The following is a 24,178-nucleotide window of genomic DNA, read 5'->3' as shown; positions in this document are numbered from 1 at the left end:
GAATTCTTTTTATGTCAGTATTATTTTTCATCATTATGTTCATGACTATACACTGATACTGTAGCAATATAATGGTCAATAGTATAAATAATCTTCACCTTGTATAGAGCTACTCAATTGTTGATAAACATTTCAGTTATTTGTATATTTGGGATATTAAGAACATATGTCTAGGTATAATCTTCTATAGAACTTTTCAGTTCACATGTACATATTCTTGTTTGATGAATACAAAAATAATTTTTAAGAGAAAATTTTAATTCAAAAGATATGTGTCCTTTTAGAATAGTAGATATCACCAAAGACTTTTCTAAAGTAGCTAGGTAAATTGATTCATGCTTGTAGTATAACAGAGTTACATTTGTTCTACCATAGTGTTTTCCTTATAATTAGTTTTTAGTTAGTCTAATGGAGACATAGAAATATTCTATTGGATTTTAATTAGAATTTTCTAATTTTTATTAAAAAGTAGCATTTCTTGGCTGGGTGCCATGGTCCATTCTTGAAATTCTAGTGGCTCAGGAGGCTGAGGCAGGAGGATTGCAAGTTCAAAGCCAGTCTCAACAACTTAGTGAGACCCTGTCTATAAATAGAATATAAAAAAGGACTTGGAATGTGACTCAGTGGTTAAGCACCCTTGGGTTCAATCCCCATTATCAAAAAAGGAAAGAGAAAAAGGAGAAAAGGTGCATTTCTTACATGTTCATTGACCATTAAGCTATATGGTTTTGAACAAATTTATTTTTCAAGGATCTGGTATTTTACTAATTGCATTATAGGAATTCTTTATATATTCTGGACAAAATTTATTGGCGAACATATGTTCTCTAACTATCTCTACTGATTTTGTATCTAGCATTTTTGCAATATTTTATTTTTAATGTAGTCCATCTCATTTTCATGGCTTATGCTCTGTATGTCCTATTGAATAAATCTCCCCACTGATTATAATGTTTGTAATGTTGTAAAGATATTATCTAATGACTGTTCTTGAAAAAATATTTTGTAATTTACATTTTTATCTACAGTCTACTGAAATTTAGTTTTATTTATGCTATAAAGTAGAAATCAACAATGAGGTGGTTTTTTTAAAATTCCCTTAGGGATATGTAATTAGCCCAGCATCATTTAGTCAAATAACCATTAGATTCCTATTACACTGAATTGTTGTTTTCTGAATCAGGTGATTCTATTTGTGGGAATTGTTTCTGGGCAAGATCTATTGTACTGTGAGAATATTTATTTACTCCAAAGTCAGTATCACAGTGTCTGCTTTTCTGTAGTTTAATAATAAAGTCTTAAAATCTGGAAGAGTAAGCCTTGTAATTTAATTCTTCATTAAGATAGCCTTCTCTAATGTTGGACCTATGTGTTTTTACATAAATTTTAAAATCAACCTAGAAAGTGCCTTATCTAAAGATAAATTTGGGGAAAATTGACATCATAACCTTAATGAATCAGAAAAATCTATTTATAGACTGTCCCTCCATTTATGTAATTCTTTAATAAGCTCTCCAAATATGGATCTAAACTGTCCCTCAAAAGTACTTCAATCCAATTTTAACATTCACAGGAAAGAAATTGAAGTTCAAAAGAGCTATGTGAAAATCAGGCGTTACAGTAGTTTTATAATTTATGATCTTATATTCAATCAATTTTGGCTTGATTTTGTACATGGCAAGAAGTGTATAATCTTATTCTTCTGTCTTAGTTTTCCACAAACACCATTTATTGAATTAACTTCCTTCTCTCTGTGTGCTCTTGGTACCTTTGTAAAATATCAGTTGATAGTACTGCTAGAGTTTATTTCTGGGCTCTCTATTCTGTTCCATTGATCTGTGTTGTTTTTTCATGCCATCACAATGTATTTGAGTTACTATAACTTTGCAGTATATTTTAAAGTAAGGTCTTGTGATTGATTCTACCTTCTTTTTTTTTTTCTCAAAATTGCTTTGTTTATTGGTATTTTATGGTTCTATATAACTTTTAGGATTTTTTTTCTATTTATGTGAAGAATGTCATTGATTTTTTCTTTTTTTTTATTTGTTTTAATTAGTTATACCTGATAGTATAATGACTTTGATATATCATACATTTGAATCAGTTGGGATATAATTTCTCATTTTTCTGAGTGTACAAGTTGCAGAATCATATTGGTCATGCATTCACATATATACACACAGTAATAATAATGTCTGTTTCATTCTACTATCTTTCCCCGAGGATTGCATTAAATCTGTATATTTTGGGAGTAGTATGGACATTTTAACAAAATTAATTATTTCAATTCATGAACACAGGTATTGTTCCATTTGTGTTTTCTTCAATTTCTTTCATCAATGCTTTGTAGTTTTCTATAGATCTTTCACCTTTAGGATGAATTTATTTTGAAGTATTTTACATTTTTATAGCTATTGTAAATTGAATTGTTCTTTCAATTTCTTTTTCAGATAGTTTACTGTTAGATTATAGAAAGACTACTAAGTTAATGTACAATAGATCTCATAGTTATTCTTCCTATTTAATTAGAATTGCATGCGTTTTTTGAATAAGAGTTCCTTAAATCTGCTGCTCCTAACCACAACAATCTCTGTTGACTTTCATTCTATTTTCTGCTTCTATGAAATTAGTTTTTTAGATTCTATAAATGAGTAAAGATCATGTGGTATTTGTCTTTTTGTGCCTGGATTTTTTTCACTCAACACAGTGACATCCAGCTTCAGCTGTACTCTTGCAAATGACAGGATTTTCTATCCATTTATGACTGAAATTATAACAATTTAAAAAAATCTATTCACTAGTTGATGGAGACGTATTGGTCTCATAGCATAACTATTAGGAATAGTATCCCAGCCAACATGAGAAACATTTGCTTTCTTTCTACTGAGTTGTAGCTTCCTTACATATTTTGGATATTAATTGCTTATCAGATGTATAATTTGAAAAGATCCTTCCCCATTCTGTAACTTGTTTCATTACTCAGTTTTTTTTTATTGTACAGAAACATTTTAGTATATTCTAATCCCATCTGTATATTTTCCTTTAGTTGCTTACACTCATGGATCATATCCAAAAACTCATTGCCAAGACTGATTTCTTAGAGTTTTCCCCCGTATTTACATTTAGATTGGAGGAATATGTTTAAGGGATCCGTCTATTGTAAAGTTTGGAACCATAGTTAGTGAGAGTATGTTGTGTTGTTGAAAAATTCAAAGAATATGGTTATTTAATGTTTTGCTACAAAATTATAAGCATGTAAGTTAATACATTTGTTATTAGATAGATTTAATCCTTGCAAAATGTTTAACTGCCCCCAAATATTATATTTTACATGATAAATACATAAAATTTTATCTATCAATGTAAAAAAATTGAAAACAGGCGTTATAGCTAAGCACAGACAGGACAAAAGTCAAACTTAAGTCTGATAATTCCTAGTTTATTGCATTTTTTAGCCAGAATTCAAGTAAAAACCTAGTTTTGTCTGTTACATATAGCCAATTCTCATTGTTCAGACTCCTTACATGCAAATTGTCCTACTAACAAAAATTTATTTGTAACTACAAAATCAATTCTTGCCAAACTTTTGCTGTCATTTGCAGATATGCACAGACTGGTGAGAATTTTGTCAACAGTTGCACACATTTCTACTTAAAGTGAAATAAATCTATGTGCTGCCATCTCTTCAAATCTCATGCTTCATGAATTTATACTATTTGTAATTTAGTAGTGCTATCTTTCTACATTTTTGTGGTCTTTATTGTTGTTGCTGTTGGTGGTAGTGGTCATGATCCCATTGTTTGAAATGGCCCCTTAAAGTACTGCTGATGGGTAGTCAAGTGTTCCTAACACAAGACTGTAATAGGCTTCAAGCAGAAAATACATGGGTTAGATAAGCTTCATTCAGGCATGAATTATAGTGCTGATAGCTCAGAGATGGAAGTTAATGAATCCAAAATATGTATTGAATGTCTTTTAAAAAAACAAGGTTATGCATTGATCAGTTGACAAAAATTTTCAAACTAGACATTTACAGAATCCATTTCTGTATTTCTCAAGGCTCCTAGGTTTAGTACTCACTAATTCAATGTTTGTGTTGATGTTATGGAACTTAACCACTACATCTAATAAGATAACAAATAACCTGGATTCATATCAAACAATGAATACAATAATTCTGTGAGGATTTTTTATGTGTAAGATTGAAGTACTCTCTTTTGGAATATTCTCATAATTTTTGAGTTGTATTAAGGAACTGTTCTTCACAAAATACCTGAAAAGTAAACTCAGAAATTGTCACCATCTTGTATGTTTGCATTCTAACTTCTCTTACTTTTTTATAAAAAAGAGAAATTGTTTAATTTTGAGACAAAATATATCAATTCAGTATTATAAATCAAAACTAAATCTCTCATCAAATCTAGAAATATAAACAAATTTTTTAAAATTAAACATTTTAAAATAATACATAAAACATAAAATTGTACACATTTATGGAGCATTATGTGATGTTTAGATATATGTTTACATGGCATAATATTTAAGTAAGGCTAAACATCTCAAATATTTATCATTTCTTCATGGTAAAAAATCTTATTACTGGCTTCTTCTTAAAGGACATTAATTTTTCATTTTGATTTTTTAAAATTTTTGTTTTTGAATTCATCAGTGTAGTTTATGTACTTCCAATAGCTGTACAGCTGTATACAATTATTTGTGGCAAAACACATCAACTAAATAAGTAACAGAATCAGGCAAGCTGATCATCATTCCTCACAGAGAAGGCATTTCAGAAAATATAATTTAAACCTGAGACTTACCAAAACATTAAGGAACAGAGAAACTGGTCATCTGCCTGGCAGAGATGTCCTGAAAGCTTACCACTGAAATCTTTTTTTTTTCTAATCATAACTATTGTTTAAAGTAAGAAAAACAGGAAAAAAAGTGATTTTAGTAATAGTGAGTAGATATAAAAAATATCAATCTTATAGCAAATTGTCATTTAAGGTAATACTAAACAGGCTAGCAGAATTTATTAAATTGGGAAAATGACCTCTGTTGTCTTTGGAACCCTTTTGCTCACTTTTTGTTGAAAAGCAGTTGCTTCCCTGACTCCAGTCCACCTGTGGACCCCAGGACCTTTAATATTCTTGAATGTGACCTGAGTTCCTCCAGGGTCTCCTATTCCTTCCCTATGATACCCACTGTATCACTGAGTGTTTGACTCCAGAATCTGGCTCTAATGTGAAAGTGGTCTAATGGTACCTGAAGGCTCAGTAAGTAGATTGAAGGATACAGGCACACTTGTTTTCAGAATTTCCAGACACAATATTGTTCAATTTTTTGGTTTCTTATTTTATTTGTTCTTTGATTTAGCATTTTTTGATTTGTTTTTATTTAGTTCAACCCCATGATGTTGTTTTTTGCTTTGGCAACAAAATCTTTGATTAAATATTTTATTAAACATCTGGTAGCAATCATTTTAATTTTCATAATTTAAAAAATCTGGATGAACCGGGGAGATATTATGTGATGTGAAATAATTCAGGCATGGAAAGAGAAATAGCACTCATGTGTGGAATCTAAAAAATTGAATTCATAGACATTGAGTATAATGATGACTATGATACAAAATTCCAGTTAAGTAAGGAGAAGAAATAAGTTTAAGAGGTCTGCTGTACAACACAGTGACTGACTACAATTTAATAGATTTTTAAAAATTGCTGATCAATCAGGTTTTAATTGTTGTCACCACAAAATGATGAAAAGTATTTGAAGTATAGATATGTTAATTAGTGTTGTTTAAACAATACACAATGCATATACATTTTAAAATATGTTGTACATAATAAGTACATATATATGCATATATATGTGTGTATGTGTGTGTGTATACATACTCACAGAATTTTCATTTGTTAAATAAATAGAAGCAAAAAAACCTAAAAGCATAGCTACATAAGAATGAGTGATTTTTTTTTATAAAAGAGAATGGTATATTTTCTGACATTTTATGCATTTAAAAATAAATAAAAATGACAATTTGGAAGCCATTTAGTTAACTTAGAATAACATTATAAATATCCTATTTCCTTATAGTTATGGTTTAGTTCTTTAATCATAGTTATGTTGTTTTTGTAAATAAAAATTTACAAACTAGTGTAGTTGTTAGACCAATAAAAATGTGTTTGGTCCATTCATAGTTTAATTTTATAAAATCTAGTGCCAACTTGAGAATCAATAATTTTCCTATAAAATTAGAATTTTAGATGACCTAGAAATTTTAGCTCCATATTACATTATGGTAAGAATTTTGTAGGGCTGAGTAGCAGCTATCAAATTAGACAGGGAATTTGTTCACTTTTCCCATCAGATTTGCTTTCCACATTTTCATCCCCTGATTGATCTCTGTAGACATTTGAATTTATAACCCCTAAAAAATCTTAGTAAATTAGATGATCTCTTTTTTCCTTCTTAAAGTATTTTTCCATGAGGGAATCCCATTCAATAATTAACACAACAAACCTAAAAAAAATAGGTCTCTGTGCTGTAGAAGTACAGAGCTTATGTTTATTGCTAAAATGTGTTCATCAACTGGGACAGCATAATGTATACAGAAGTGTAAAATGCATAAACAAAAAAACAAAAAAAGGTCACTATAATTTTACTCATAGTGGCAAAGGCTATATTAGGAATGGTGTTGTAGTAAGTGATATCAAACTAAGTTAAAACATACTTAACGAGTAATTAATGAGCTAAAACATGAGGAATGGGAAAGGAGAATCGACAAAAATGTATTGTACAAAGACAATTTGTACAAAGACAATTTGTAAGAGAAAATAACAGTGATGTTCTGTGGAGAGTCTAGGATCTCCACATTAATAGGCCAAATGCCTTACATGGTTTTACATGCCAAAATACATTGTTTTACTGTTATTCTTTTAATTAAAAAAATAGATAAAAAGATGTGACTGTCTCCAATTCCTGTCATAAAATTGTTTCTTATACAACCAATATTAGAAGCCCAGAAGAAATTCATAGCTGCTTCTTCTAAAAGGGCAGTCATTATTACAATTTATCTTCCCCAACCTTGCCATGTGCATATACTTAACCTGGATTTTGGGCTGTCTCTGAAAAGGCTTTTGAAACTAAAATAAAGAAACTTACTTGTACGATTGAAATTCTATCATGTAGATAACTTAATGCTTCAAGGTTTTTCAAGAAAAAACAGATGCATTTTCTCCACAGGTATTAAGATGCTAACGGGTATAAATTGGGCCAAATGTGCTTTATTCTGAATCCTTCTATTTCTTTACCTGAAGGAAGGATCAGGAATTTGGAAATTTCGGACATTGTAAGAACTCCTATGTTTGCAAGTGTGTTTTTTAAAAATATTTTATTTCTGTGGTTGTAGGCAGATGTCTATTCTCTTCCTTTGTGTAACTAAAGGCTGTTTTTTGTGCTATATACTAGATGTTTAACTGACGAAATGAGAATTGAGTTGTTCCTTTCTTTTCCTTTCAGCTCACTCCAGTTGGCACCACGGTATTTACAGGATTTTCAGGAGACAATGGAGCTACTGACATAGATGATGGCCCAAATGGACAGATAGAATATGTTATTCAATACAATCCAGAAGATCCGGTATGTAAACAGCCATACATGATGAGATTTCACTATAAGAAATAAAATTAACATTTATCCCAGTTGCTATTTGTTCTATTTTTCTATTAGTTAATAGAACCACTTAAATTAACTATTATTAATATAAAAATTGACTTAGTTCCAATATTTTTGTTGTATTTTATCTTTGGCAGTAACTGAACATAAGAGCAAAATGCATTCATAGGCATAATATGCCACTATCTTTACTGAATTTATTTTATATTTGTAGACTCATAATCAGTGTAAGCATTCTAAACAAACCATTGCATATGGTATAACCAACGTGATGCATAGGCTTTATGCAATTTGAAAATTAATGACAATAGATAAAAACTCCTATGTTAGGTTTGCAAGTGTTTGTGGTTTGCCACCACAAACCACAAACACACACCAAATACATTGTCAGTTTTGAGAAGACCTTAAAATCCTAGTCCAGCCAACAGTGAAATCTCAGAGCAGAAAACAAAGTCTCTAGCTATAGATCTTTCTTGTTTGGGGATTTATATTGGTTTTTAGGTCATGGAATCACTTACTCAAATGACATATTAAGCAAAACTAGACAAAATGTGAAATCTTCAAATGAGACTATAGCTGGAAGTCTTGCCTGCCCTCTGTCTTTCCTCTTCCTATGGCATCTTCTCAGATTATCACGAATTCCCCAAAGCAGAATTAAAATCACTTCCTAAGTGGTTTGCTATTTCATGTTTCTTTCTTTTGTTTACTACTAGGAATATAAAAAGTTTTGAGGTTAACATTATTTTTTTTTTACCCTTTATGTTTTTTCATAAGGTTTAACTAAACACACACAGCACACATCAATGAACAAAAACACTGTTGAGCAGGTAGAGTTTAATAACTCACCAAATATGTCTACCTCACAAATTTATTGTCAGAATAAGGTAAAACACAAATGCATCTTCTTGTGTTCTCAAAAGCAAGTTGTAGTAGCAACTTTTCTCCATTGCTTTGGAGAAACAATCAGGCTCACAGGTGAAGTGATTTGCCTGGTATTACACCACCATTTCTAAGTCTCAAAGCCCAATTTTAGAGGAGAATGCACTCCACTCTTCCTCTACTGAATTGAAATAGATGTAGTATTGTTAAAAATTCTCAAAACATTTGAAAATAAGAATGAAATAAAAGGGGTGTGGGATGGGCATAGTAGGGCAAAGGGCAGGTTTTGGAGATTTTGTTTTCCTTAAAGGGAACTTCTCAGCATGTTTGAAAGGAAACCAAGATCTGGGGACGTGATGAGAATGCGACAGAGAACCTTAAGTATGAAGGGTTATACAAGAAATGGAGTGGAAAGGGCTGCAGAAACAGCAGAGGAGCAGAGGGCAAGAGAAACACTTTTCCATTAACAGTACAAAAGACAGTGATTGCACATTCTGTCTGAACCATTCATCTTGTTTGCTCTTCAGATTTTCTTTTTAATAATTAATAGTGCACGTGTGTGCCATTTTTTCCAACTTACATTATATGATGGTCATTCCTTAATTCTTATTCCTGAAGCTATATGAAAATGAAGCCAGAAAATATAGAATGGTCATAGAATGGTCATTCCATGTATTGGAGGGAAATGTTTTTCTGCATTGAAAAAAAATATTTAAAGCTTAAGTTATAGTTTAAACTAAAAAAAAAAAAAAATACTTAGAAACTGTCTTCTAGTTTTGTGAAGCTGAAATTCCTTTTTAGCTGTGCAGTAGTCCCTTCTGAATGCTTCCCCCTTTCAGGAATCTCCAGGCTTGAAATCAAACAAAATTATGTATCTTTTACTACCTAGAGAATAGATAACCAATCAACCTCATGCAGTTTTAAAATTACAAGAAAGAAAAAATAAATTTTAGCAAGCTACCACTACTGTCGAATAAATACAGTTCTCTGGGCATGGTCTTACTTCCATGCGACAAAAGAGTAAGACATCATGAAAACATTTCACGTGGGTTCTATTGGAGGAGAAAGCATTAATCAAGGCACATTTTTAGACAACCTTCAGCTGTCCTAGATATTCACTATAAATTCAGTACCAGACTTTTTTCTTCTAAGATCTGCAAGAGAAACTCTTATTATTTTTATATTTCATATTCTCATAAATCTATAGCAATTTTCTTTATATTAAAAGTTGCATAATGGCTGGGGGTGGTGGTACTCGCCTGTAATCTCAGCAGCTCAGGAGGCTGAGGCAGGGGGATTGGGAGTTCAAAGCCAGCCTCTGCAAAATCAAGATGCTAAGCAATTCAGTGAGACCCTGTCTCTAAATAAAACACAAATCAGGGCTGAGGATTTGGTTCAGTGGTTGAGTTTCCCTGAGTTCAATCCCCATACTCCCTCCTTGAAAAAAAACTAGAATAATGCTTTCCTTATTTCTTAATATAAAAAGCAAAAGTGCATGTATAATGAACAAACTATTTAACCTGAATGTGATCATCTCTGGCTTTGGTAAGCACTGATATAATTTCTTTTAAAGTAGTCTCATACTGTATGATAAATGGTAGAAAGTGTAGATCAGTCTGTCTTACTTAAAATTCTGGTCGTTTTCTTTCATCTGATGCTTTGTTGTTCATTACTTAAAGTCACATATTACCTACCCTCTGTTTCATTCATCTCACACATGTTTTGTTTGGCCACAAAATATTGTAAACTATTCTTGAAGTCAATATCTAAACATCACGAAATTTACATTCAAGGGTGGCTTGTTTTCTTCCTTTGAGAAACACAAACAGTTGACACTGCCCTTGATTTCCAGTAACACAGTAATCTGCCATTGTTGAACTTCCATCACTCCTATCACTGAGCCAATATATATGTATACACCCATACCCCAGTTGCTTCCCTCATTTATATTATCTGCTTCATCCTTGTAGACAGTCGCAAATGCGCCTCCTGTCACATAACAATGCAAAATATTAATTAAATTTTAACATCATTTTAATCAGTGCTTCTAATGAGAGTTCAGTGGAAATTTAATATTTCCTGTACATAATGCATCATTTTTTTCTACTTTTAATTTTTTCATTTAATTGTGTGTGCTTAGCAACTTGACTTTTTGCATGCTAAGGTGTACTTTTTTAATAATTATTTTTTTTGGGAGAGGGTTGCAGACTTACTTAAGTTTTTAATCTCTATTTTTTATAAATTAATTATCAATCATTTTTGTGTAATATTTTTATGCCCTTCTCCCTCTTTCTCCCTTCCCCCTGACTGCTTTACCTCTAAGACTCTAATTACAGGAAAGGTAGATATTTTGATATTGTTTCACAGCTTCCCAGGGCTCTGTTTAATTATTTTCAATATATTTTTAATCTTTTTTTCTACAAACTGGATGTTTTCTATTGATCTGTTTTCAAAGTCACACCTTGTCTGCCATCTCCATCCTGTTGTCAAATATATGCAATGGTCTTTTTATTTTTTTGGTTTTAAATTTAAGATATTGTGTTCTTTTGTTCTAAATTTTCCACATTCTTAGAATCTTCATTTCTTCACAAGCTATAAGATTTTCTTTTTTTAAAATTTATAGTGTATATCATTTTTGCATATTTTTTTACACAGGTAGAGTTATAATAATTGCTTGTCTGGGTTTTGTAGTATTGTCTTGTCTCCCTCTTGAAAATGGAACACATTTTCTTCTTCATCACACTGACTTGTTTGGGGACTCTGTCATGGATATTGTGAATGTTATGCAGTGGAGAAACAGTTGAATCTATTTAGTTTCTCTGAGGATTGTGATTATTTCAATGTTGTTGTTTATTTTTGTATTTCATTTGTGTTCATTAAGGGACAACTTGGTTAAACTCAAACTGGAAGCTCTTTTGCTTGAGTGCAGCTCAAATCTTCATTCAGCGAGTATTATGTTTTTTATAGTTGATCTGCTTGTAATCAGCCGTACAAAGGTGTAGTTTAGAGAACAGCTAGAGATTGTGACATAGCTTATCAGTGGAATTTTATTCTATCTCTTGCTAGCTTTCTCCTTTCCAGTATTTCCCTACTCAATTACAGTCAACCTTGGTGCATCACCTGATGCTTCAGTCCATAAGACTTCAGGCTTCCTATCAGACTTTTATGTGTCTCAACATGGTTCTGAACTTGGCCTTCTCTCTGGGTAACTGCCATAAAACAGGAAACTTAACTCATGTCATCTCTTTTTTCAAGTATCTACTTCCTTCAAAAAATATCTGCTTTGGTTTTCTCTCTGAAGATATTAGCTTTTTGTTTTGTTTTGTTTTGTTTTGAGTGGTTGATTGATTTTGATATTCTGTATACCTGTGCTTTTTGTTGAATTATTTGGTCAAGTAGGAGTTAGTTATATAGGAGTAGAATGATTAATTCCCAATGAGTTTCTCTCTTCAATATATTTTTAGAAAACCTAGTGTTTTTACTCATTTTTGCCTTTGAACTATTTTGGCTTTCCTAAATAGCACAATAGCAACAATGATAGTAGCATTTCCAAATCTGAATAACAAAAGGGAACATGCATCCATTCCACCTATAACTGGATCTGCAGTAATATGCTGTTAGCTGATTTAGCATATCTACTACTGCATAACCACAAACACTGAAATTTCAAATCTATTTTAGCCTGTATTCTCTATAGTAAAGGCAAAATTAAAGAAAGTACTAGACCCCCACATGTCTATTAATCTTTTTATTTAAAAAAAAAGACTAATGCAGGAGATAATGCTTTTCAATACAAGTGTAACAGGGCTGGGGCCTTTTGGGACATTGAGACAGTGTGAAGATGTCCCTCGTCCTGCTTTAAAGCTCAATTTTACAGTCAAGTCAGGAAGATTTCAGACATGTTGCTCAAAGTAGCAGGCATGAGTTTACTGAAGGGATAAGAAAAGGGAAAGGAGACACTCTCAGAGAGCAAAAGGACAGTGTGCCTCTCCTGCACTCCAGTTTTATCTGGAGTCCTAGAGAAGTTTCCAGAGAGTCCCGCCCAGGTTCATCTCTTAACTTTTGACTGATAACAGAATGACATCAGATTTTCAAGTCCCCACTGCCCTGACAGCTCTGGGTCACTTTGGTCCATGCTGACTGGTTCTAATTGGATTCTTAACAATAAATTCTTAAAATTTTTATGGTTAAGAGGAATTGTTCTTATCTCCCTGAGTTTCAGGATCTGGTCTGTGAAGTCACAAAAGTCTCTCCCTTTAGGTTAACGGGGATTTTTCTTGTTGACATTAGTTTGGGCCTGCATTGCTTCTGCAGATAATAGGCAGTTTGCTGAGGAATGTCATATAGCCTGTCCACTTAAGCCAGCCATGGTGGCAGGTATATTGCTTCTTGGAAAAGAAGGCATGTGGTGTAAGCACAGTGGGCCTATTGTATAGAATTATTCCCTAACTTTGTGTTCCCACAGCTCACTTCTGTCTGTCCCCTATCACAAGAATATGGGAGAGTACACTCATGCCAGTGTGTTCATTGTATAAAGTATCAGAGAAGGAAAAATACAGTATCACTACAAAATTGTTAAGTTGGAGATTCATAGATTCATCAAAGGTTATAGCTATCAATAATGAGTACTGTGTGTCACCATGAATCCTTCAGATGAGTCCTAGGGAACAGTATGATGTATTGGTTTGCTATATAACAAATTATCAAAAATTCAATAATTTAAAACAACATATTTATTTCCTTATGGTTTCTGTGGTTCAATAGCTTAGCTGTGCCTTCTTCTTAGGCTCTCATAAGATTATAATCAAGGTGCTGGTGAGATTAATACTCATAGTGAGGCTCAACTAGAGAAAAATCCATTTCTAAGGAAACTCAGTTTGCTGTCAGAATTTATTCATGGCTGTACAACACAGGTCCTCACCTTCTTGCTTCTCTTTACTGAAGGCTGGTATGGACTATTACAGGCTTGCCATAGGGTCTGTGCCTGCATAACGGCTAGTGCTTCAAGCCTGCAAGGAAAGTATCTAGAACAAGTCTGATTACAAGACAGAACTTCATCTAACACAATGTAATCATGAGACTGACAAGTTATCTCCTATGCTGTATTCCAAAGACTAGAAGCAAGTCAGAGATCTTGCCCACCCTTAAGAGGAAGATATCATGCAAAGGTGTGAATTGCTTATCAGGAGTCAGATATGATTGTCACATATACTATAATGCAAATGTTATTTTCATTTTTTTGCATAACATATAAACAGAATCTACTTTGAAAAAACATTTTTGACTTTTTTATTTTTAAACTACAAACTAGAAAGCATGAAGGTTCTATTCTGGTATTAGAAAAAGGTAATTTAAGATGGTCATTTGCATTATTAGGGTCTTTCTTATCCTACCTATTTTTTCTTTATGACAGGATAGACAATTTAGTAGAAAATGTGATGTAAGGAAAGAGGAGGCATTTTTATTATTCAAAATCATAAAATTTCAAATCTAGCCAAATGTTGCAAATTCTTCACCACAACAAAGTTCTTTTATTTAATCCCTGAATAAAATAAGAATAGCTAAACTTGAGCTTTTCTTTTCTTTTGTCTTTCTTTTTATTGAAATTCAAATGATCTCTTAAAATAAAGAAAGAACAAATTTGGGTATAAAGTGCTGCTGAACTGACTGACCCAATTTGAAGCAAAAGCACTTGTGCTATTTAACCAAAAACTCCTGATTTTTCTTTCTTTGGAGATATGCCAAGAATGTACTTTTCTTGCTTGGAGGAAATTACTTGCTTTGACTAATAAAATGTGAGCTCAGACAACCAAAGTACAAGTCATATCTCCTCCCACTACTATAGGAATTAGAGAAAAACAAATTAAGGTTGTAACTGAAAGCTCAGTCCTTGTCCCCAATGCCAATTAATGCCAATTTAATAATGAGGACACAATTTTGAGAAAAAAGGAAAATGTTGTTTTATTGCTTTACTAGCAAAGGAGAAAAACAGGGGACTCCTGTCCCAAAGGCTGTGATTCTCCCCATCAGGAGGAACAGGGGGATTTTAAAGGAGCTCTTCAAAGGCTACCTTCCACGTGTGGTGTGCCCTGACAGGGGGTCCCAGGGTCCCCGATAGTGTGTTAGCATTCACTTGTTAATTTGGGAGATATTCACTTTCTAGATCCCCTGGCAGACATCTCCTTTCTGTGGAGCACAGATAACTCAAAGTAATACTGTCCCCAGCCCCAGGATTAGGAAGCAGGAGAAGGAGACAGGGAAAAGAACACATCTTTAAAAAAAAACCTCAGAGCATATATTCAGAGCTCATATTCAAAAGGTGAAGTGGACCACTGTTACAAGTTAAGCCATCTATTAGCCTGAATTCTGAATGACAAGAAACAAAGTCTATCTGCTGAAGTGCTAGATGTGTAAATATGTGGATTAGGTAAGAAATGAAAATAAGGACCTTTGTTTCTGTAGCATAACCTATTCTTTCTTAGCTGATTTATTTAGAAAAAAAATGTTAGTAACTGTCTCATTATAAAATCCTTTAAACATTTGTTAAAAAAAACAATTACTCAATGACCTGTTAAAGCATGGTGAAAAAAACTTAATTCAGGAAAATTGCAATAGATATAGAATCACTGCAACCAGATCTTACAGTGGAGAAAGATTGAACTCAACTCCAAATAAGACATGAGCAAGTGGGAATTTGTAGGCAAGGAACAGAGTGGTGATCCATGTAATAATTTTTTTCTGGGAGAGATTATCAGGGGAAGGGGGGAAAGTTAGACACACTTACCAGGATTCTTGCTAGAGCCAGGCAGAAGTGATCACACATCACCTGGAGGATGATGGAAAATTGGGTACCTGATCAAACATCAGATATGGAGGGTGATCAGATATCTAGACTGAGGGGATTCTTGCCCAACTGAGTTAGCAAGGTTATTTGCTAACACTGGATTTTATAAGGAAGTATATGGATGGGCTTGAAAAAAAATTTAAAAACCTGAATAAAGTTTGGCAGAACAAAAAAATCGTAGTTCTTTCTTATCCAAGGGAAGAAGAGACATTCTTCTTTATAAGTGCATTTTCTCATTCTGTCACCTATTGTTCATTAAGGAACATTTGGATTATTTGTTAGAACATGGTACTACAGGATATTTGCTGGGCGAAGAGAGCTACCAACATTTAAATTAGGGGCCTTTAATGTCTTTGACATTTATACTATGTTCATCACAATTGTTGTAAAATATTGTTTTTGATGCCTTCACCATAATGAATACATTGACTAATTTAATTGTTTAGAAAAAATTAAAAAAAGAAAAAAAATACTCTTTTGAATTTATCACATGCTCCACAAATCTTGCATTTTTATGTCTATATTATATATTAAATGAGAAAATGCAAATATATAAGAGGTATCATTCTGATATTTTAAATTCCATTGTTAGCAAGATTGAAAAAACTTTCTATAAGTATTATGTATTAGTTCTCTTAATCTTTTAAAATATAAAACTGGAATTATTTTTATTCTCCACTTTAAGTATTTTGATCTAAAGTGATAAGAGGAAAGGGATGACAGATCCTGTGTCACAGACTCCAGTAAACTAAGGCTACAACATACCTTTTCTATTATGAACCACTGCTATCAAAAAAGCACCAAGGTAATAGTGTGCATACACAGCTTCTGTTTTGGAGGTAGTAGAACAGTGTTTCAGACAGTGATAATATCTTTTATCAATGCCTCCTGAGTAGATTGCCGTCTTTTATAGTATACTTGACTCCCTATAGCTTTGAAGGAATTGAGAAAAAATAAACCACAATTTATTTTTTAACATGTAAGCATGTAATACATTTGAATTTCCTGAGTCAGGAAGCTAAAAGCACAGTTCAAGTGTAAAAGGTTTTTAACAAATTACTATCCTTTAGTAGTTTCTGTATTTAAGTCAATGTCGAATTTCAGATGTTATTAAAATATTCCAAGCTAAGCAAAAATAGTCTCTAGGCAGCTAAATAGGAGAAATATGTTATACTTCAAGAATATCATACCTGGTATATTATATCATGACTGTCTCAAATCCCTATCATGTTTAATATTCTCGTTTTTTTTTCTTGTTTAACTCATCTAAAAGTCATATATTTGTAAAACGTGGAACCTAGGTCTTTTCAGTACATATCTGTAACCTTTTAACTTTGCAATATAAATACTTGTACACTCAATTAAGCACTTCTAAATACAGTTTGATGGGAAATAGGTTAGAACAAGGTAAAATGCAAATATATTTATTTGGGATAACTTTGTATTAAACAGTAAAATATTATCAGACTGGTAGTATGGGCAGAGTCTTTGCTTCCTGTACAAATCGCAGTCTGTTTGGTAAATAAGGATAATGTATTCTTGCTAAGTCATCTGTTTTTTTCTGTCAGTAATTAGATTAGGGGAAATGGCCTATCAATGACAACCAGACTATAGACTGATCATTAACTGATGCCATAGGGGCTTGGCTTAATAAGACACAAGCTAAGTGTCAAATAGAGTATGTTAGGAAAAAATTGATGCTATTTATCATAAGTTAAGGGAAAATCAGTCTTACTCAAAGTGAACATATCTCCAAGGGCATAATAACATATCTCTAAGGGCATAATAACTGCTAGCAGGACCCTCAGAGAAACAACTTTTTATCTAAACTATTTCTAACTCGCCTTCACACATATTAATAAAGAAGGTTATAGGAGAATTAAATCATCTTGCGGGAAACAGTGTCAATATTCCCTCTACCTCCCTCCTTTGTGGGTGCATAAGTGTGTGGTGTGGGAGTTATACCTGCCTTCTACCTTAGTTTCTGTCCTTTGGATAGTCATAACACTGTTCAACCTGTCTCATACCCTCACTTTACTAAATGGAGGATTGCCCCTTCTCTGACAGTTGTCAGGTCATTGAACCACTTGGAAATTGTGAGTGGACCTTTCTTAATGGAGGCCAGGTGTTTAGAGCCAGTGGATGTCAAAAGATTGAGCCATAATTGGATTTCTTTTGTTAAGATGGTGTAGGTAGAGGTCAACATTTAAATTTCCATCACCTAAAGAAAAGGGTGCCAAGTTTGTGTCTTACAGAATGTCCAAAACTATCAGAAAGAGGGCAATGGCTTTGCTTCACAAATCATTGAAGCAAATGGATATTGCTATTCTCATGCTCTTCTTCATTGTGGATCAAAGCTCTAATTATGAAAGGAAAGAGCCATAAATAGCAGAAAGGCAAAATGCAGACACATTCCTACTCCACTTTTTCAAAGTAAAATCTTAACTGTCTGCATCAGAATCATGCAGTAAGTCTGATAGAAATGTAGACTACTGAGAATTTCTGAATAAGGGGGAAGAGAGATGTATCTGAACAATACATATATGTTATATATTATAAATTTTGAGTGAACTGTCCCATTTCCCCATGGCCCTATACTATAATAATTAAAAATAAAGCAAACAAACAATGATTTTTCTATAAAATCTTGCTTTCCTTTTACTTTTTAGGTTAAGCTTTGGAATTCCACTAAAATAGGGCATTTAATTAGAGTTGATCTTAACCAATATTCATTTTACTAGAGAAAGTTTTCTAAATCTTTTTTTTTTTTTTTCAGTACCCAGGATTGACCTCAGGGGCACTTGACCACTAAGTAACATCCCCAGCCCTTTTTTGTGTTTTATTTAAAAATAGGGTCTCACTAAGTTGCTTAGTGCCTCACTTTTGCTGAGGCTGACTTTGAACTTCAGATCCCCCTGCCTCAGCATCCTGAGCTTCTGGGATCATATGCGTGTGCCACCATACCCAGGTCCTAAATCTTTATCTACATTTTGCTTGCCCAACTCCTAAACTTTTATCTACATTATGCTTCTCTTTTTTGTACATTTTCTTCTATTGATTTATTTAATTATTAATCTATAAGTTTTAGAGAAAGAATGGAAACTCAAAAATACTTGTTTAATCAAGAAATTATTTAATTTTAGTACATAGGCTTGCCAACATTTAAAAAGTAGTGCTGATGATGAAGCACATACTGTCCCTTTATTTTTCAAAGTATTTATGAAACAGTTAAAACATTAAAATATCAGATTTATGTAAAATATAGCTTTAGCTAATAAGAAATAAGATTAAAAATTCTCAGAAGAGCAATAACATTACTTGTTATTAACAATAAAGTTACTTGTTATTATCATTAACATAGTTGTTTGTAATAGTTCTTCATATTTTTAATGAAAATTGTTAAGAACAACAACAAAATTTTGAAAATATCCCTCAAGTTGTTTTGATAGAGATAGAAAGGTAAGTATCTCTGTGTCATGGACTGAGGCTCCTGAGGAATCTGTGAAGGGAAGTAGAAAATACACAAAAAATATATATGAAAAAAAATCAACATCATATCAAAGACTTAGTTGAAATTGGGAGACAGAAGATTTCAGAATAGAATTTGAAAACATTATTTTATCATTTTTCACAATGGCAATAAAGTACAGGAGTCATTTAAGGTCTATGGGAAGACACTAATCTTGTAAATTGTCCTCTTAAGGAGTGAATACACTTAAACTGAGGGCTACTTGTAAGAGGAGACACTTCAAAGATTGTCCTTATGACCTGCATGTTATCTGGAAGGCACTTTAAAGATTGTCCTTATGACTTGCATGTTACCAGGAAGTAATGAGGTTAGCGAGCTTAGCTAATGTGTTAAATCATGAGCCTTGAAAAAAAATAACCTTTAAATTATACGCTTCATGATCATATTGTATTTAATGTCAGAAAATTCTTGGAATATGACACTTTCACAAATGTAAAAACAGTGAAATTAAATAGAAATATCAAATTGCAAAATATGAACTCTTTGATGTTAAAACAACAGATCAAAAGATAACAGGGAAGATTTTCAGGTTTCTGGAGTTTGACTCAGGACTATTCCAGAGCCATGGATCAATAACCTTACTAATATATGAAAAACTATGACAAGTGTACTGCATTACAGTTATCATTATCTCTGGTGAAACCTTTTGATCAAAATAAAATATTTTGAGAAATTATAAGAATATTCAGTATAAAGTTTATACTCACATTGAATTCTCAGATAATAAGCAAACCATCTACCTTTCAAGAGGACTAATCCACAATATAAACTATCTTGTTTCATCATATATTCAACTGATCTGAACCCTGTGTGCTTAATATTTGCAGACATCCAATGACACCTTTGAAATTCCCCTTATGTTGACTGGAAATGTAGTGTTAAGGAAGAGACTCAATTATGAAGACAAGACTCGATACTTCGTCATCATCCAAGCTAATGTGAGTATTTAATTTCTTATCTTTTTTCTATGAACTTATGAAGTAAACAATGCATTCAATGTTCTTAGAGTGCTTGGCATGATAAACTTTCTCAACAGGGCAATACTTCCCTTGGTGGAATTTATATATTATATTATTCAACTTGGGGAAAGTGATGGAATAGAATTGGAGGTGTTGCTTCCACTGACTATTCTTTTTCATCTAAATCTCCCTCTAATGTATGAGCTGCATGCCAATAATTTGCTTTTTAGCCCAAACTGAAATATTTCCCAAAGTATGATTTACCAAACAACCACATCAATATCAACGTGGAGCCATATTCAGTATGTAGATTCCTGGATTCTACCTCAGAAGCTCCACTAAAAATTTCAGAGGATGGAAGTCAGAAGTATATGTGTATGTAAAAATATCTACATTTTTATTGGATACACACACAAAAAAATTAATACTTTCAGATTTCAAACTATGTAAAAATCTTTTCAAAATACTCTCACCCTGACCTTCCCTCACTTCTGCTCTCTATCAATTTGTGGAATCAGTATTAATTTTAAACCATTATTTTTAACTCTACCAATTTTTTTCTAAAGTATGGAAGTAAAATGGGTGTATGGTGATTTATGGCTTAAGGAACAAATATTCATATATTATTAGAATAATAAAGATACATGAGCACATGAGTCTATAAAACATACTATTCCATGTACTGGCATGCAAAAAATCGAAGAAAAATCAGGTAAACACCTCAAACAAACAAGCAAAAACACCTTCAATAAACAAAAGGCCCACTTCTAAAATTAAATAGACTAAGATAATTTGGTTGCTATTATTCTTTTTTAAAATAAAGAAACAGAATGAAGTTACCAGGATTAATTTTTAAATTTTCAGTCAGTAATATTGCATCTATCACCGGTGAGCAGAAGCAAGACAAATAGCTCTGTGGTCTTAGGTAACAGACTTAGGGTCAAAATACTCAAGGCAACTCTAATTATGTTGAATATTTTTTCTTTCTCTACTGCAAATACCTGATAAGGTAATGAAATAGTATTTAATATATGTATCTATGAATGAGTCTGTTAGGTGCTGCTAGCCATTTATTAAACTACAAACTAATACTTCATATTTAAATTCTAGAAATCTCTTCCAAGGATTCTGTGACATTTCCTCAAAAATAAACCAGAAAATAAGCATGTCTGTCCCAAAGTCATTTTAAAACCAGGCTTCAGATTTCATATGATTTTTACATGTTGTTAGAGTCCAAATCTTTCTTGGCCCCATTTACCACAACCAAATTTTACTTAATGTAAATATAGAACAGGCAAAAACCAAACAAACAAACATTATAAACTGACATTTGTCCCAAGTTTGATCAAGGAATAGTTAGAAATTAAACTATTTTATAAGAAACACTTTCACTTGGGAAGGAGGACTTAAAGTCTCACCATCTAAAATTAAACGTGTTTCTTTGCTTTAATATTATTACAATTTAAATATTTGTAATTTTATAAAATTATGTTTTAAAAAGAGAGTGTTAGAACAATAAATTAGGTATATCTGAGCCATTTATAAAAGTAGTGACTTTTATTTAAGTCTTACTAGGCATGAACCCTGTTTTATAAAACATTAGTTCTTCCATGTAATGTATTGATGAAAATTTCAACCTATTCAGTAAACAATTTATTCAAAATCAATGTGGTATCTTTGATATGTGAGTCCTTATGTTGCAGTATGCTTTTGAAAAGTTGTGCATTGTATTGCCATCCTATGGAGCTAGAATATTGAAAGACTTGCATGAAGATGCTAAGCATTCAGTACAACATTCCTCTCTGTGAGACAATGACAGAATGCTCCAATTCTGTCAAATCCTACATTCCACTGAACAGTCCTCATTGTTTTCTTGATTCTGTATTGAAGATATGGTTATACTTTTAAAATCCCATATGTCAGCTTTCCTGCTGGATTATTATTTGTATAACCTCCAATTCCTTACATTTATCTAAAGTAATAACTTTAAAAGAAATAGTGACTCATTCTTAAGGAAGGTAATTAAGGCTTTTGTGTTACTAAATGTTCAGTGTTAGGAAATATATAAATGATATAGGAAATAACAGCACATTTTCAGAAAATCTACATTAAATAGTTATATTAGTCTGCTTGTTTTGCCATAAAAAATACCATAGACTGGTTGTCTTATTCAACAGAAATCTTCTCACCAGTTTGGAGTCCAGAAACCACAGACAAAGTCTAGTAGGATTTGTTTCTGGGGAGAACTGTCTTCTTAGCTGGTAGATGTCCATCTTCTCTCAGTGTGCCTCATTCCTTTTCCTGTGCTCCCATGGTGCAGGCTGGTAGAGCTCTTATTATCATACTCCTCCTATAGTATAAGGGACCCATCCTTATGATAGCACTTAACCTTAAATAATCTACTTATATAACTGCACTGGGGATTAAAGCTACATTATATGAATTTGGGGGGAACATAATTTTTTTCATACAGCAGTTGAACTGTGAAAAAAGTTATAAAGAGATATCCTTGCTGACCAATTACAATCACTTTTCTAAGTTAATAAAATATTATCTTATTTTAAGAGATTTTTTTAACAAAGGAAAGAGAATGAGAAATGAAAAGGGAACATGAAAAAATGGACAGAAGGAAATTTCTTGGTAGCTTTTACATACATCGCATGGATACATTGCAATGAGTAAAAACACAAGCAATAAACATCATATCAGATGTTTATGCCAATAATTATATTTTATTTGTACCATTCCCAATTTAGAATAGTATTTACTTCGTTATAGCTATTTTTGCCATACTTTCAACAGACCAGTTGCTGATAGCAAACAAATGAAATGGCTCTTCAAAACAGCTAATAAAGCAGAGTTATGTATGTAGCATAATGGATTGGGAAGAACAGGTGGGATTCTAGGGGAACATACAAATGAAAAAAAATCATTGTGATATTAGTTTATGTAGGTAGGAATTATCTTCTCTGTATTTTTCCTTATGACCATAGGAACCCAGGGAGAGGGGATTCATGGCACTATTGCTCTCCAAGATAAAGAAAGCTCAGAGGATTTTTTCTGTTGAATTTCAAAATGACTTGTTTTTAAAACAATCATTTTATCAACCCTGTGGTTTGAATGCATCTAAATATTTTGAAAATGTAAACATTTATTTTTGCTGTGATTTGATCATAATCCATCTTATAATTGATCAAAACATAAAAGAAGGCTGGGACTGTAGCTCAGTGGTAGAGCACTTGCCTAGCATGCATGAGGCACTGGGTTCGATCCTCAGCACCACATAAAAATAAACAAATAATGTAAAGGCATTCTGTCCATCTACAACTACAAAAAAATAATAAAAACATAAAAGAATACAAGAATCAGAAGTTTAATACTTTCCAGTATGATAGCACTTGTAAAATTCCTCCAACAGAGATTTTTGCATTCTCTGATTTGCCTTCAATCACTTCTCTAAAACTCTTTTGGATCAACCATGTTGAGAAAGATGACTGGAATGTAGTATTTCTAAAGTTAAGAAAGTAGGCTTATATTAATATCTGGTAACTGTCACACAGAAAGATGATTTTGAAGCAAAGTAAAATAAGTCAGTCTAATCAACTTTTGAAACTTAATTGAGGTAAATTAACATAAGATACATTAACCAGTTGAAGTGAACAATTCAGTGGCATTTGATACATCCTCAATATTATACCACCACTGCCTCTATGTACTTCCCATAATAACATAATCAAAATTGTTAAAAAATAAGAAGTCTGAGAAATTGTCAATGCCAAAAGGAACCTAAGAGACATTATGACTAAATGTAAAAGTCATCCTAGTTGGAATATTGGAGCAGAAAGAATTAATAGACACTAAAAAATCACATGTCAGTTATTAACAATGTATGATCAAAGAAAAATTGCACTGGACAAATTAAATGGGTAAGGGATACTCTGTTCTAGGCTATCTTGATAAGAAAGAGCAACCAAAGGAAGGGCTTGTGAGTAATTAGGAGCAAAATTGAGTTTGTGTGTGAGAGGATGGGAGAGAAGGTAGAGAACCATAGTTCATCAATATTTACTACTTGGCCTTTTCAAAGGAAAAATAAACTCTCTTATATTTATGGCAGGGCATAAGTTTTGGAACTTGGAGCAAGCCTCCTTTGAAGTTAGGCACCCACCTTCCCACAGAGACTCAGTAGGAAGGAGTCCTATCTTTCTTGACTATTACATTCCAAAGGCATGACTCCCAGGTCATTGAAAGACAGGTGTGGGTTATAAAACTGACAAGAAGTTTATAAAA

The 24,178-nt window shown here is 32.5% G+C and overlaps 1 protein-coding gene across 12 annotated transcripts in view; it reads left to right on the top strand.

Moving 5' to 3' along the window:
• The window catches only part of PCDH15 (protocadherin related 15), a gene marked incomplete at both ends in the record, with an annotated part of 726,342 nt that overhangs the window by 314,336 nt on the left and 387,828 nt on the right, over positions 1–24,178 (top strand). For 11 of the 12 annotated variants that reach the window (XM_081268810.1, XM_081268808.1, XM_081268818.1 and 8 more), the window contains 2 exons: positions 7,525–7,644; positions 19,760–19,870. In XM_081268810.1, coding sequence (XP_081124936.1) covers positions 7,525–7,644; positions 19,760–19,870 — 231 coding nt within the window. The remainder of the gene's footprint in view (positions 1–7,524; positions 7,645–19,759; positions 19,871–24,178) is intronic. The other variant, XM_081268813.1, reaches the window with a different exon arrangement.

This window comes from Spermophilus citellus, assembly GCF_964194105.1.
Source record: "Spermophilus citellus genome assembly, chromosome: 15".
NCBI lineage: Eukaryota > Metazoa > Chordata > Mammalia > Rodentia > Sciuridae > Spermophilus > Spermophilus citellus.
Note: the sequence above shows the minus strand (reverse complement) of the source record. Positions and strands in the feature narration are given on the sequence as shown.